Below are 16,395 nucleotides of genomic sequence, written 5' to 3'. Positions count from 1 at the left end.
TCACACCTTCCTCCAGTCCCAGCTGCCGTAATAGTTGAGTGACAAGCCCCCAAGCTGTCAGCCTGTCAGGCGCTGCTCGACTTGTCCTGGGCTGTGTCTCTGCACCTGGCCACAGCTAGGAAGCAGGAAGGATTTTACATCCCGTAAACACGAAACATCTAAATCAGGCTTAAAAAAAATCACTATTAAAAACCTCAGTGCAGTTTCAAGAATTTTGCACTCAGGGGTGGGGGAGGTTGGCCCAGGAGTAGGAATTGAGAAATGCTTATTAGTTCAATTCCTCTTTCTGATGTAAGGAACTAGGCGAGTGCAAATGACTCTTGGCTGTTTCTTTGCTGTCAGTGAGGCTGACATTCCAAAAATGCTGCCCCCGCCCAGTGCCTGCTGGTTTATCCGTTTTTCTGAGCTGCAGAAGGGCCAGATGATTCAGCGTTTCGGGTGGAGAGGAGACCCAGGTCAGGCAACCCTGGGGAGCCGGGTGGTGGGGATGGATTGACTTTCTGTTCTCAGAGAGAGGAGGGTATATTTGGGCTACTAGTTGTCCAGTTGAGGGAGGCCTCTGCACATGGGGAGCTACTCTCTCTGGGACTGGGCATCCTTCCCCAGGCAGCTTCCTTTCTCTGGATGCAGGTGGGAGGGGACTTCCTGGGGTCTTACTCTGAGTCAGGTATTCAGTCCAGCAAACTGGTCCTATGTGTGCCCCTGTTGAGGGCTGCCCTTTGTAGGGCAGAAAAGAGAGCAGAGCAGACACATGCAGCACAGGGTAGAGAGAGATGCCCAGCAGGGAGTTAGAGGACTGTTCTTCCCCATGGCATGGTGTCCCTAGAACCTAGTATGGTGCCTGCTCCTGGCAGGTGCTTTGTGGATGGGGGACCTCAGAGGAGAGAAAGCATCAGGGCTCAGGCTTGTGGGTATGGCGGGAGAGTTTCCTGGATCTTACTAGTCTTCATGTTGAGTGGAGGAACTTGAAAAGGATTGGAGACTAGGGGCTGCAAAGAGATGCTTGGAGGCAAATACGGGAAAAGACACTTAACTGAACCTGGATGGGAAAGATCAGGCCACCCTGACCATCTGTCTGTTCTCCTTCCCTTGAGGGGCCAAACAGAGAGCAGGTCAGTGGTTATCACCCTTAGCTTTCCTTTGAAAAATACTGATGCCTGGGTTCCACATGCCCAGGTCCTGATGAAATTGGTCTGGGATGTTGCCTGGGCATTGGGGTTTCTAAAGCTCCCAGGTGCTAACAAGGTTGAGATTCTATGGTGTAAAGCAGAGGTTCTCAAACTTTTGTATACATCAGAATCACCTGAGGTGTTTGCTAAAAGTCAGATTGTTAGGTCCATTCTCCTATGGTTATGATTTAGTGGGATGGGGCCTGAGAATTGGCATTTCTAACAAGTTCTCAGGTGGTGCTACTGTACTGGCCCAGGTACTACATGTAGAGAACCACTACTATAGAGCAACCTGTTGCTAAGGCATTGATCACCAAGCCTCTGACTGGCTGGGAGGAGTGTGGTGTGCTTGAAAGAGCTCCGGCCTGGGCATCAGGATATAGGTCTGAGTTTGGCTCTGCCCCTTGCATTTGTGTCCATGCTTCGTGGCAAATCAGTTCGCCCCCAGGCCTCATTCTCTTTCTGTATACAGTGAGGTCAATTCTGGGGCTCTGGGCTTTCAGGTGATTGAGAGGTTCAGGAGAATCAGAGATGCAAAAGTGCTTGCTAAGTGTCAAGGTTTCTTAAGATATGCAGATTATCATGGAGGGAAATCAGGATCATGGAGGGAAATCAGGGCATTTCCTCTGCAAACAGTTGAGTCACTGCCTCCCAGATATTCCACCCAAAATGGCAGAGCACCAACGCAGTCCCTGGGGATGCTTTTGCTGGCTCTCTGAGTGATGTCCAGTAGCAAGCATGTCCTTAACTTGTTGGCCAGCATCTAGGGCAGCTTTCCCCTCTAACTCCCACCCCCCAGGGCTGGCTTCTTCTTCCCTGGATGCTCAAGGGTGAGAAGTTGTTCCATGTGGGTCTCCCCTGGAAGAGGAAGCAACTGACCAACATTGGGGAGCTTGTCGCAGGCAGCTTGCTGGAGAGGCACCTGGTAGGTGGATCCCAAATGGAGAAAATACTCAAGTGCCAGGGCTGTTGGGCAGGAAGGCAGCCCTGCCAGTGTCCTCGGTGGCCTAGAAGAGGCTGGCCCACTGTCCTGGCCACTGGTCTTCTTAGTGATGAGGCTTCAGGGTGGCAGGCTAGTGGGGGGATTGCTTTTGAAGGAACCCTTGCCATCTTCATTGTGTAGGCCACAGAGAGTGGCGTCTTCACCTAGCCAGGGGTCAGCAGAGGAAGATGCCAAGTGGGGAAGTCACTTCAGGATCATTGTGGTAAAGGCAGGCATGCAGCCCCAAACTTCCCTCTGTGGCTCTGCCTGGAAAGCCTTTTTTTTTTTTTTTTTTTTTTCTCTCTCTCATTTTGTGATATCTTACTCCCTCTTCCAGGCTGCCTCTTCCACAAATCTCTGCCTGGCCTTGGGGCCTACATGGACCGCCAGGCAGGCTTCTCTAGCTTCCCCTGTTTCTTCCTTTGGCCTTAGGCACATTTGAGTCCACCCCGCTACCCACCTCCAGGCTGGCTGCCCCATTTCTCATGTGGATGCTGAGCCTTGAGCCTCCCTCCGGCCAGCATGGACTGAACACTGTCTACTTGCCGGGGTTTGAATACCACATCTTGTGATTGACTGGCAGCTCAAGGTTGCCTTCTGATGGATTGATACCCTCACTGACTGAGATCAGGGTCTGCGGTGGGGCCTGGGTGTTGGAGGGTCTGGGTGAATTTGGCTCTCACTAGTTCATGGCCCCTCTATCTCCCTCCTCAGGACGAGCAGAAGTGTGTGGAGACAGTGGAGCTGGGAAGCTATGAGAAGTGCCAGGACCTTCGTGCCCTCCTCAAGCGTAAACACCGCTTTATCCTGCAGCGATCCCCGGGGAACAAGGTAGGGCTATGCCCACTGCTGTCTGACCTTCCTCCAGGTCCACCTGGGTTGGTTTGGGAAGATCACCCCTGGAAGGCTTTCTAATGCAGGCCAGGCCCCTGGATGTAGCCCCTGGAGGGTCTCTTGAGTGTGGCTGAGGCTCACACCCAGAGGCTGCCACAGGTTAGACCTTTTGCTCATTTTGGCCTGGAGTCTCCCCACTGCCTGGTTGATAGGAGATGCATTCGGGGCACTGCTTTGAGGTCTGGTCGCCTCTCCCCTTCCAGGCACTGGGGCCTCCTTCCCAGGCTATAGTTGGAGGTGGGGTCCTTGGCCTTTCCCCACATCCTGGACACATGAGGCACAGGGGCTGAGACAGGAAAGCTGGGGACTGAGGCCTTCAGCCCACCAGGCCTGCAGCACTGATACAGTCTGGGACAGAGGGGAGGCTATGGCCTCCACTTCATCTCAGGCCTTCTTGGGTGGGCCACCCATCCTGCCTCCGTCCTGGACTCAGTGCTCAGAGACCTGCGGCCCCCCAGCTTTCTTCCCTTTGCACTTTCCTTTTTTGGCTGAAGCCGGAGAAAGTCTCTTGCCTGGGAGGTTCTCCCCCTGGGACATGCTGTGTATGCAGATGATGTTTGCTGCTTGCACATTTCTCTGGCAGGGAGTCTGGGTGGGTGTTGATGCATGGTATAGTTTCACAGATGTCAGGAGAGAGTTTAGATTTGAGGCAGGCATGTACAGCACCTCTTTCCAGCTCGCGCCCATCTGCAGCTGGGCCACGCCTCGTCCCAACCCCTGCACATCATGTGGAGCCTCGCAGAGTCAGGCTGAGTCACAGAGGCTGGGGGTTGGGGAGCATCTGGTCTGGGCCTGCTGGAGGCTACTCTGTTCTCCCCCAGCTTTAAGGCCCAGGAGCCTAAGTCGTCTGAGTGCTGGGGCTCGGGGCTTGGGGCCCTGGAGGAGGCTGTGGTGCGTTATTTACTAACCCTTTGTCCTACTCTGCAGTGGGTGGAGCACAGAAACAACTGTGGAGGTCTGGGAATTGGGGGTTGAGCCCAGGTTTCACTTGACATCTGCTGCTTAGGGCTCTTAAGAAGAGGAGAGCCATATTTTGGTCTTTCAGGCCAGTTAGCCCCTGCCTGTTCCTCTCTGAGCAGGCACTGTAGTTGTGTATGTGTGTGAGTGACATGCGGAATACATTATGTAGAGGTGAGTGTTCACCTGACCATGGGTCTGCCTGGGTATTCGTGTGTCTCTCTGAGTGAGCTTATATGGATGTGAGGCAGATGGGGTCATGCTTCTCTGTCCTCTGCCAGTGCTGTTCTTCTCTCCCCAGCTCTGACAATCAGCTGATGGTGGGCTTAGGTGGGTGGGGCCTAGCTCAGTGTGGGACTTACCTTCAGAGAGGCCTATTTGTGCAGCTGCATACTTAGCTGCTTTGGCCAACACCCTGCCTTCCACCCCCCAATCCTGCCAAGAGTTCAGATTGGCTCTGGGTGACTCTGGGAACAGGATGATAAGTCAGGGAGATGAGTCTGTGGAGCAAGTTGTGGGGGCTGCAGGGCAGTGGGAGGACAGCACATCCAGTTCCAGCTCTCCCTGACTCTCGGCGCCCGAGGAACTCATACAGACAGCAGGGTTCCCCAGAGGTCAGATGGTGGACCGCCCAGAGCACCAGGTCTCCCATGTCTTCTCACCCTCCTTTCCTATCGCCCTGGGTGTTCCCATCCTCAGTGAGGCCACACGCTGGCCAGGAGGTCACATGACCCTGGCTGTCTGGTCCTGAGGCCGCCTTTCCCCCCCTCTAATCAAATAAACAAAGACGCCAGTGTCTTGCATGCCCCTCTTCCCCTGCCTCCCATCCCCACACCCCTGCCATGAGGTCACAGGCGGACGCTGCCAGGAAGCAGGGTGGCCTAGCTGGGCCTTGCTGCCCTGCTGGTCTCGGCCAGCTTGGCCCGTTCCTCTTTCCTGCTGCCTCTCTCCCCCTCCCACTTTTTTCCTCTCTGCCATTTTGTCCTCCCCTCTTTCCCAGGCCATGTGGGCCTATTCTGTGGCTAGTCCTGTTGGTTCTGAAACTCCAAGCAGGGCCTGTGCCCCAGGGCTTCTTGGAAGGGCTTGAGAGGGACCTGTGTAGCCTGTGGCTCTTTAGGACATAGGGCCAGGGGCGGGGCCAGAGGAACAACTTCTTGGTATTCCACTTGTCCCCATTCTGGTCCCCCTTGTGGGATGCCTGGCTCATTCAGCCAGGATAACAAGGTTTCTTAGAGTGGGACTGGGTCCCATTTAACCTTGCATTCCCTCTCCTAGGGGGTTCCTTTGGCCAGTACAATAGGTCTTCCTGAAGCCACCTCCTTCACAGGGAGCAGAAGAGAACACAGGCTGGGGCGCCTGGGTGGCTCAGTTGGTTAAGCGTCCAACTTTGGCTCAGGTCATGTTCTCACAGTTTGTGAGTTTGAGCCCACGTCAGGCTCTGTGCTGACAGAACCTGGAGGCTGCTTCAGGAACCTGGAGCCTGCTTAGGATTCTGTATCTCCTTCTCTCTCTCTGCCCCTCCCCCACTCGTCTCAATAAATAAAATAAATAAATGAATGAATGAATGAATGAATGAATAAATAAGAGAAGACAGGCTGACCCCTTTTCCATGCCCAGGCCTGCCTCAGGATTGCAGGTTGGGTTGGGCCTCTGATCTTGTCCCACTGAGGCCCCAAGTAGTGCATAAGCCTGTGCAATGTGGGTTTGTGGGACTAGAACTCTTAGCTTGACTCCCAGGCCAGTGCTCTTTCTCTGCCCTACTCTTGCTCCATCTGTGGCTGATTTCAAGGGTATGCCTCTGCAGCTCTCTGGCATGCTGAATCCTCCAGTAAGCGGGGGCCCCACCATCTCGGAGCCTGCAAGAAGGAGCAGCAGCTAGGCTCCAAGGGGTTGGCCCTGGGCTGCCTTTCTGGCAGTCCCCATCACAGGGCTGGGTAGGCCCTTGCAGAGCCTGGATGTTGCCACCGTCCCTCCCTGAGCCCCCTGCAGCCCTGATGGCTGGGCTAAGAGGCAGTTGCCAAGGTGCCCTGGGGTTTCTGACTTAACTGCAGATCTGCTGCCAGGATCGAATTTACCCTGGTCATGCAAATGAGCATTTGGCTGTGCCTGGCATGGGGAGGTGGGTGGGACCCAGGGCCCTGTATGAGGAGGAGGCGGCAGCAGCCAGGAAGAAGTTATATAACGAGGATGCTGCGGGGGCCAGGCAGACTGTGGTGTTACATAACATTGAAGGTGTCCGGAGGGAAGGCGCTATCTAACACCAGGGTGGGGGATGGGCACGCTGGCCACCCGCCCGACAAAGAACTAGGGCATCTTGAGGTCAGAGTGGGCAGTGACCCAAAAACGGGGCAAGGGAAGGAACTTTGGGCCAGTTCATTCATTTACTGGCTCATTCATTCAGTAACTATTTACTGAATACCTACTGTGTGCGGGGACCCTGGCATCAGTCCTGTTTAATTCCCTCAGCATTGTTTGGGTTAGGCATTATGCCTTTATCCAGATGAGGAAACGGGGACTCTTTTGTCAGAAGGAAGGCAATAGTGATAATTCCTTTTTTTTTTCTTTATTCTTTTTTTTTTTTTTCTTTATTCTTTTTGAGAGAGAGAAAGCAAGTGCATGCACAAACGGGAGACAGAGACAGGGAGAGAGAGAATCCCAAGCAGACTCTGCACTCTCAGCACAGAGCCTGACACGGAGCTCGAATTCAGGGACTGTGAGATCATGACCTGAGCTGAAATCAGGAGTCGGACACTTAACCACCTGAGCCCCCAACAGTGATAATGCCTATTACTGAGCACTCACTCTATGCCCAGCTCCACAGTCAACACTTCAGATACCTATTTGATCTTCACAGCTCCATGAGGCAGGTTGTGGTGCCTCACAGGTTCCTTACAGATGAGGAAACTAAGGCTCAAGGTCAGCCAGCTGTAAGCAGTGTTCTGTCCAACTCAGAGACCCTACTGCTATTGTGTCTGCCATGCAAAGTGGTCCCTCTGTTTGTGTGGTCTTGCTCCTTCTACCATTTCTTGTCTGATCTTGGATCCTGGCAGGGAGGGGGTTCTCTGAGCTGCTCTCTGTTTCTTCTTTTTTTTTTTTTAGGATTAAAAACATTTATTTTTTCTTAATTAAAAAAAAAATTTTTTTTTTAACGTTTATTTATTTTTGGGACAGAGAGAGACAGAGCATGAATGGGGGAGGGTCAGAGAGAGGGAGACACAGAATCTGAAACAGGCTCCAGGCTCTGAGCTGTCAGCACAGAGCCCGATGCGGGGCTCGAACTCATGGACCACGAGATCATGACCTGAGCCGAAGTTGGCCACTTAACCGACTGAGCCACCCAGGTGCCCCTAAATTTTTTAAACATTTATTCATTTTTGAGAGACAGAGACAGAGCATGAGCGGGGGAGGGGCAGAGAGAGAAGGAGACACAGAATCCAAAGCAGGCTCCAGGCTCTGAGCCGTCAGCACAGAGCCTAACATGGGGCTCAAACTAACAGACTGTAAGATCATGACCTGAGCTGAAGTTGGATGCTTAACTGACTGAGACACCTAGGCACCCCAAAAACACTTTAAAATTAAAATTTAATTTTACTTTATTTTATTTTATTAAAAACATTTTTTTAATGTTTAATTTTCAGAGACAGAGAGAGCGCAAGCAGGGGAGGGGCAGAGAGACAGGGAGACACAGAATCTGAAACAGGCTCCAGGCTCTGAGCTGTCAGCACAGAGCCCGACGTGGGCTCCAACTCACGAACTGTGAAATCATGACTTGAGCCGAAGTAATATGCTTAACCAACTGAGCCACCCAGGTGTTCCTTATTTTATTTTAAAGTTTATTTATTTATTTTGAGACAGAGGGAGAGAGAGAGAGAGAGCGCGCGCGCGCGCGCACAAGGAGGGTAAGGGTAGAAAGAGAGGGAGAGAGACAGAGTCCCAAGCAGGCTCCACACCACCAGCACAGAGCCCGATGTAGGGCTCAAACCCACGAATGGTGAGATCATGATGAGTTCAAATCAAGAGTAGGACGCTTGACCGACTGCACCACCCATGTGCCCCCCAATTTTTTTTATTTTTTAAGCAGTTTCTTTTTTTAACATTTATTTATTATTGATAGACAGAGACGGAGTGTGAGCAGGGGAGGGGCAGAGAGAGAGGGAGACACAGAATCCGAAGCAGGCTCCAGGCTCTGAGCTGTCAGCAGAGGCCAATGTGGGGCTCGAACTCACAAACTGCTAGATCATGACCTGAGCCGAAGTCGGATGCTTAAGTGACTGAGCCACCCAGGTGCCCCTTTTTTTTTTATTTTTGAGTAATCTCTACACCCAGCATGCTTAAATGACTGAGCCACCCAGGTGCCCCTTTTTTTTATTTTTGAGTAATCTCTACACCCAGCATAGAAATTGAATTCACAATCCCAAGATCAAGAGTCACATGCTCTACCGACTGAGCTGGCCAGGTACCCCTCTCTGATTCTAATGTAAGAACTGGGAGCTCCTGCATGAGATGAGAAGGGATGCCTGGGGTGGGATGGGGTGTAGAGTCCTGAGTCATGGGATTACTTTATGTCACCTTGTGCAAGTCTCATCCCATCTGTGAGCCTCTGTTTTCCTCATCTGTAAGATGAGGGGGTTGAAATTGACCCTCAGTGCCCTTTCTCTCATACAACCTATGATTCAAGGCCAGAAAGGATACCCTGGGACTTTTTCACTTGGCCAGGGCTGAGTGTGGGGCCTTCTGGAGAGCTGCATGTGGCCCTGGTTCCAGTGGGCCTTCACCAATGGACACCCTTCACACCTGTCACCTCTGTCACTGTACTCAGCCTGGTGTGGATGTAGACTGGGACAGCTCCTACTTTATGGAAAAAACAGGCAGCTGGTCTGGGGAAGTCACATGGAATAAGACCAGATCTTGGCTCTTTCCACAGGGCAAGGCTGATTTGAATCCAAATCTCTGGCAGCATCATGCTGAGAGCCAGCCCCTTCTCTGCTTGATCTATCTCCTCCCCTCCCCCAAAGCCCCTTGTCAGACCTGTTGTGGGGGGTCATTTCGGTTTGCTCCTGACCAGCTGTGCCATCACAGACTTTGGGATCTGGGATGGGAAACTTCCTTAAGACCCCAAATGTGAACTCTGTTAAACATCTGCCATCCACCCCATCCATGTCCCCTGCAGGTCAGCGACATCAAGTTTCAAGCAACCAGTGGGGAGGAGAAGGAATCCTGGATCAAAGCCCTCAATGAAGGGATCAACCGAGGCAAGAACAAGGCTTTTGATGAGGTGCGATGCAGTCCTATGGATGGCTCTGTGTCTCCTTTCCCGCCATGTGTGATCTCAGAGAGGATCCTGCCCCGCACCCCCCCCACTTCAGACAACCCTGAGATTATGCTACAGACACTGGGACATCTACTGTTGTTACCTCATTTAATCACAACACCCCTCAAAGTGTTCTCATTTTAAGGATGAAGAAACTGAGGTGTCAGGAAATTAATTTGTTTTAAAGTAAAAAGTGAATAGGTGGAGAGTAGAATTTAACTGGTGGCAGCCATGCATCCTTTCCAACCCAGCCTCAGCTGAAAACAGCAGGTGGGCCCAGGCCAGAGGGGTCTGGGCGGGGGATGTCTGAGAGCTTGAAAGCTCTCTTTTCAGTTTGGCTGTAAAGTCCAGGCTGGGCTGGCTTTGGCCCTGGGCCTCCCCATCTGTCTGCAATGACTACCTAGCCCCCTGTTACTGTAGTGTGACTCTAGCACCAGTGGCTGTGATTAGGTTTGAGGTAGGCAGGGTATCCCATGGGGCCAGATCTCCTAGGGTGGATTGTCTCTGACATCATGGATTTGTAGCTCTTTGAGCTAAATTGACCTGGGGTCCACCTAAACTGACCCCTTGGATTGCAGAAGCCTAAGACCTGAGGGGAGGAATCTTCCCAAGCAAGTCCCTCTTAACACCCAGGTCTCCTGACTCACAGCCATGGTTTCTATGTCATGTTTTATGAGACTGTATCTTGCTCAGCCCTTCACTAGCTAGAGAAACTGTCCCCGTTTCATGGGTGAGGGGTGATAGAGCATATTGTAGGTATTGGAGGCCCCAGAAACATGGGCTGGATGTCAGCCCAGTTTTGGTGGAACAGTCAGGAACAGAGACAGTTGAACCTCACCCTCATCCCCACCCAAGGTGGGCCTGACTCTGAATCTGACCTAAGGGCTGAAGAGTCTTAGCCATACTCCCCATCAAGGACAAGCTACTTCGGGGTTCAGAGTCTGGATTTCCCATGCAAATCTTATTTACTCTTCCCAACTACTCCTGACTGTCTTTCCTTACCATCAGAGAGGATTTTCTGTCTTCTAGACACCCTGGCCCAAAAGGGGCAGAGGCCTTGCTCTCTCCTGGGCTATCCCCAAGGGACCTGGGAGAAGGACTGGGTCCATTTTCTGGAAGGCAGGCATCAGGGGATCATGGGCTGCCTTCTCTCTGCTCCCACAGCTAAGCATAAAAACAGCCTCAGGGCTCTTTGTATATATACGCAAGTATACTGAAGGGCAAGGGCTGGTAGCCCATATCCAGGCAGGAAGACTGAGGCAGAGAGCGTGGCTGCAGAGAGAGGGAGAGCCTCAGATGGCAGAGAGATGACAAAGACAATATAGGGACAGGAAGCAAAGCAGAGGTCCAGACACAGGGAGGTGCCTTAAAGAGAGGGCCAGAGGTAGGGCCCTGACCCTATAAAGGGAAGATGTGGGTCTAGACCGTGCCTCTGAGTCAGGTTAATGTCTGGGCATTTCTTCCTCTCCCCAAGGCCTGCTGGGCACTAACCTTGTTCCCTCTTCCCAGGTAAAAGTGGACAAGAGCTGTGCACTGGAGCATGTGACACGGGACCGGGTGCGTGGGGGCCAGCGGCGCCGGCCACCTACAAGAGTCCACCTGAAGGAGGTAAGACTTTGTCCCAGCTTAGACAGGTAGGAGGTCAGGTGAGCCTGGGACCACAGCTCCTTAGGGTGGTAGCCAAGCTTGGGGCCACCTTTTTCCTGGAGACTTTTGGAGCTGGGGCTTTCTGAGTGGTATATGGGGTGTCTGTGTGTGGAGGCTCATGTGTCATATGTGCTTGGGGTGTAGATGTACCTGCTTTGCTTATTGAGTCTGCACATTGCCCTTACTCAGAGTTGGTCCCTAAGGGACACTAAGACCCTGAGGCTGGTCCCTGCTTCTCAGAGCTCAGCTTCCAGATGGAGAAAAGACCTGTCCACAGACTGCTTCAAGCAGAGTTATGACTAACTTCTATACAGAGGAGGGCTCTCAGAAGCCAGGCAAGAGAGACCACAGAGGGCCCATTGGCACTTGAGCTGACCCATGAAGGATAAGAAGGGCTTCATTTGTCACACTTGATGTGAGGGAGCTCTCTGGCCACAGGAATGACCTGAGCTGAGGCAGGAGGGTTTAGGGCGTGCTGAGTCCCTTTGACTACACATCCCTTTGGGGTGTGCAGGAGCTGGGGATGGGATGGATAGGAGGGTACATTCCAGAGGTCAGTTTGATGCCCAGGGTAGCGTGGGTTGGGTTAAGGGAGAGAGAGGCAGGGGCCAGGAAGAAGAGGGAGGAGGTGGGCCCTCCAGGGCTCAGGAGGGGCCAATGGGAGAGACCCTGGGAAGCAAGAGACATCTGGGCTTGCCACTGAATACAGGGCTAGGGGAGGTGGGCCAGACAGAAGGGGAGGGTTGTCAGAGGTGCCCCAAGCCTGACTGGGCGAATGGAGGCCCTGGACCAGGAATTGGGAGAAGTTATGGGCACAGTGAGGGTAAGGGAAGAGCCGTTTTTTGACCAATGTTGCTGATGGCGGGTGGATGGTGAGGGGAAAGATTTTGGAGGCCAGGAAAGAACCTCGGCAAATGCTACATTTGGGGGGGGGGGGGGGGGCGGGGCAGGCAGTAGACAGCCAAGGAAGAGAAAGCCAGAGAGGTGAATGGCACCTCCAGAGAGAGAAGGGCACAGGATGTGTTATCAGCCAGGTTGACATCCACAAGTCACAGGGCAGGTCTGGGGAAAGCGGCAGGCGGTGACCCCATTAGAGAAGGGCTCAGCTTAGGTTTCCCAAGGGGTGCAGAGCTGGGGGTGCCAGAGGGAAGGGGACCGTGGTAGGGAAGAGGGAGAAGGGAAGGGGCCGAGGTCATTGGGGAGATTGTTTTTGAAATGTTTTTGGTTGTTTTTGAAACGACAAGTCTGTCAGCTGAGGGAATAAAGCCCACAGAGGGAATGCCTGAAGTAGCCAGAGAGAAAGGGAATGCCCGAGGGGGAGGGCTACGTGTTGGGGAAGGGCCAGTCTTTGGAAGAAGGACCCCCTGAGAAGAATTCAGAGAGGCACTCCTGTCCCAGTGACTGAGCAAGTATATGTATTGGCCAGATCCCCTGTGGTAAATGGGAGTGGGGTTCTCAGCCAAGACCCCCACTGTAAGGGACCTTGAGAGAGGCCTCCTGCCCAGCCCTGCTCCGGGGCCTCTGAGGCTCCTTGGGAGGGTCTCCATGACCGTGGGGCTGCTGGGTGTCTCTGTGGGTCCCTTGGGCCAGGTGCGGGGCAGCTGCCAACTCAGTGCAGCTGTTCTTCTCTGGCGGTCAGCTGCGGTATGGGGCTGCCTGTGTCTGGGGTCATATCTGACGCCATGAGGAGAGTAGGCACTGGCTGCTGAGCAGCTGGGCAGGCAAAGGCTGCAGAGATGTGGGCTGGAGGGCTGGGCGTGAGGCTGGCAGATCATACAGTGGTCTCCAGAGAGGGGAAGCAGAAGTAAGTGGGCTCGAGACAACTTGGGAGGCCGTGTTTGAGTCCTGGTCCCATTGCCCCCCTGGATGGGTGCTTGCACAGATGGAGTTCTCTCAAGGCCATAGAGCCAGAAAGGGGTAAAAAACAGGGCTGGAGCCATGTCTCTTGCTGCCCAGACCAGTACAGTTGCCACTAAAAAGCAGTCTTTTTCACAGGCTGGGGCACCAAGACGACAACCTATCTCTGACCTGGCTTGTGATTCCAAAACAGGGAGTTCTATGGGAGTGAGGGAGAGGAGAGGATTCATCAGAGAATCACTTCAGCATCTAATCATGTGACCTTGGAAGCCAGGGCAGAGGATGTGGAGAGTGGGAGGCTGGGGGCCTGGGCAGCCTGGATGGGAGGACTTGAGTACCTTATGGGTGGGCACAGATCCAAATGCCAGTCATCCAAGATGACACCTGTATACTGTCCCTTACCAGGTAGCCAATGCAGCTTCTGATGGGCTTTCGCGCCTGGACCTCGACGTGCCAGATAGTGGGCCGCCAGTGTTTGGCCCCAGCAATGATGTCAATGCAGCCCAGCCCCAAGAGACACTCAGGCCCCCTATGCCTCCTACCAAGCCTTCCCCACTGCCGGAGACCACCAGCCTCAGTGACAGAGTGGAGACTCCTGCCGGGGAGAGAGCCCCATCCCCTGTCTCAGCAAGCTCTGAGTCCCACCAAGCAAACTCAGAGACTCCAGTACAGGAGGACAGTGGCCCTGAGCAGACCCCCAGCATGGTCCTGCCTGACAAACTGAAGGTGAGCTGGGAGAACCCCAGCCCCGAGGACGCCCCTGACTTTGAGAGTACAGAACTCCAGGTGCCCTGTTCTGAGGCTTCTGAGGCTGTGCCCAAGGAGGGTGGGAAGCCTCCTACACCCCCACCCAAGATCTTATCAGAGAAACTGAGAGCTTCCATGAGTGGGATGGCGGCTTCTGGGCCAGACCAGAGTCCTGAGGCCTCTGACACCTCAGCCCCAGATCCAGCACAGATGTCAGTGAATGGCGTGGATGACAGTCTGGAGCCCGTCAATCCACCCCAGGCCTCGGGCATCCCAGAAACAACCCCAAAGGATGCAACAACGTCCACAGCACTGCCCTGCTGGGACCTGCCATCTCATTTCCATCCCCGCTGTTCCTCCCTGGGGAACCTGCTTGGGGAAGGCCCCCGGCGTCCACGGCAGCCTGGAGAACGGCTGTATCGGGCCCAGCTGGAGGTGAAGGTGGCCTCAGAACAGACGGAGAAACTGTTGAACCAGGTGCTGGGCAGTGAACCGGCCCCTGTGAGCGCTGAGACATTGCTCAGCCAGGCTGTGGAGCAGCTGAGGCAGGCCACCCAAGCCCTGCAGGAAATCAGAGATCTGGGAGAGATGAGCCAGGAAGCACCTGGGCTACAGGAAAAGCGGAAAGAGCTGGTGACCCTCTACCGGAGAAGTGCACCCTAGGGCCTGCCAGGCCAGGGCGTGGTCCCTCCTAGCCAACCCAGTCCATCAAAGCCCAGCCCTGCCAAAAAACATGCTTCTGCTCAGGCCGTAGAAAGGCCATCAGGCATGTTGGGGGTATGGCCAGGAACTATGGAGATTCCTGGTATCCTTCCTGCCCTGCCCTGGCCAATGGTGCCAGGAGCCACCCAGGACCACTATCTGACTATCTGGCCCAGTTTCTGGGCTTGGGCAGGGAGCACACACTTGGTTGCTTGCATGGTTGTTCTGAACTGCCCCAGGGCTTTAGCATGGCACTTGGGGTTTCTGGGGGTGGCATCATCTCTGCTTCCCACCCCCAGTAGTTTACATTCCTGACTTCTGAATAGAGCACAGCTGAGCCCCCCCTCCTCCCCACCCCTCCACAGCTCCCACATCCAGATGTTCCCGGGCAGAGAGCGTCATGGCAGAGGCAGTTTTGAGCCGTCACTAGCCCTCCCTACCCACCTACTCGCAATAGCTGCCAAGGCCTTGGGTCCAAGTTATAGGTTTTTCTGTCAGCTGAGTGAGACCTGGAATCCAGCCAGGGCCTGTGAAGGCAGGTGGAAGGCATCTGTGTGGGATTCCTATTCTGCAGGCCTTCCTCTCTGGTGAACTGTGATTGGAGGACTCCAGGATAGAGGAAGAACTTGAAGGGTCTCCTAGTCTAGTCTCTCCCCCTGGACCAGCTTGTGTCCAGCCCTGCACATTTCCTGTAGAGGTGAACCCGAGAATGGCTCTGAGGTCAACATCAGAAAATCCTGTACCTACTTCATTATAAATGAACCTTCAGAGAAGAAGCCACCTCAACTTCTGTGTCTCCCCAGATGGGATTTATATCTGGCTCTCTATGCTTCCTCCTGAACCCAAACAGGCCCAACATCCCAGTCATTTCTTTGGATGCTGATGGGGGTATGTTGGGGCCTGAAATCACTTCCCTTTCCCCTCTTCCCCTCTGGCTCAGGCCGTAGATGGACTGCTCTTCCTGAACTTCCTAGTGGAAGGGGCATTTCCTTTTGTCCCTTTCCTGGTCCAAGCCCGCAGCCTGGGCCTCTCCCTATCTGTCGCCTCCCCTCCACCCCAATTCTCCCTGCACTTGTCCCTGACTCTGGGAACACACCCAATCTCCATCTAGGTGCAGAGGCCCTGAAGGCACGGCCACTCTCCCTGGGACCTATAGGAGTAGGAGCAGCTTCTGAAAGGCCTGCTCAGGGGGGTTTTAGCATGTGCACTTTTATTTACTGGAAGAGGACAGGGAGGGTCACAGCTGCATGTCCTGGCCTTTCTGCCCACTGCTCCACCACCAGTCGTGCCCACTGAGACCTGCCAGTACAGGTCAATGCCTTCTTTACTGTACTTCTACTTTGTTCTTGAGGGTAGTGGCCAGGGATCAAGAGGGGCAGATATCCACTCTGCAGCCTGTACTGGGCAGAGGTGGAGGTGAACAGCTATGTTCTGACCCATGAGCCCCCACGGGCCTTCTCAAACTACACTCTTTGGACAAACGAGGCTGCCATGCCACGGTCTGCCTATCCCTCCATCTGCCTTCAGTATGAAAGCAAGAATGGCATCAGGTGCCTAGTCACATGGCCCCCTGCACTCTTCTTTTGGGGAACAGCTTTCCCCCACCAGCAGCCTGGACCAGCTGGGGCTTTAGCCAAGTCACCTGTTTCCAGGGACTAGAGCCTCAGTTTCCTCCTCGGATAAATGACCAGATTGAGCAAGTAGCTCTGGGGCCATCTCGGTGACCTAATGCCATTATGGGGTTCTTATGGGATTCCTGTGCCTTGGTGACCTGGGCCCCAAGGGGAGGGGTAGAAGAATTGGGAATATGCAGGGTCTGCCTGGCCTGCCTCCTTGAGGAGGATAGCATTCCATGTCTTCTGTTTATGAAGCGCCTTTCTTGAAGTTTGGCAATAAATCCCTTTTTATGGAACTTCTCTGCTGCAAGCCTGTTTGTTGGTGTGGGGACCAGCTCTAGGGCTGGCCTCAAGGAAGCAGAGGGTAAGCAGTGGTTGGTCAGTGGCATCAGTGGTCCTTTAAGCTTCCTTCTAGTGCTTCCTTCCCATAGGCTTGGCTGCATCTTTGCTAAACTCAGTCAGGCCCTCCAATTTTACCCCCTCCCCACCCCTACCTACATGTTTCTATAGGCT

The 16,395-nt window shown here is 53.8% G+C and overlaps 1 protein-coding gene across 1 annotated transcript in view; it reads left to right on the top strand.

Moving 5' to 3' along the window:
- The window catches only part of PLEKHO2 (pleckstrin homology domain containing O2), a 24,022-nt gene extending 7,844 nt beyond the window's left edge, over positions 1-16,178 (top strand). Inside the window, exons 3-6 of the mRNA XM_043555177.1 lie at positions 2,866-2,982; positions 9,173-9,277; positions 10,823-10,921; positions 13,223-16,178. Of these exons, the coding sequence (XP_043411112.1) occupies positions 2,866-2,982; positions 9,173-9,277; positions 10,823-10,921; positions 13,223-14,227 (1,326 nt within the window). The 3' untranslated portion in view covers positions 14,228-16,178. The remainder of the gene's footprint in view (positions 1-2,865; positions 2,983-9,172; positions 9,278-10,822; positions 10,922-13,222) is intronic.
- The last annotated feature ends 217 nt before the right edge of the window (positions 16,179-16,395 follow it).

The sequence above is a fragment of the Prionailurus bengalensis genome, chromosome B3, assembly GCF_016509475.1.
Source record: "Prionailurus bengalensis isolate Pbe53 chromosome B3, Fcat_Pben_1.1_paternal_pri, whole genome shotgun sequence".
Classification (NCBI taxonomy): Eukaryota; Metazoa; Chordata; class Mammalia; order Carnivora; family Felidae; genus Prionailurus; species Prionailurus bengalensis.
This window is presented reverse-complemented; position numbering and strand designations above follow the sequence as displayed.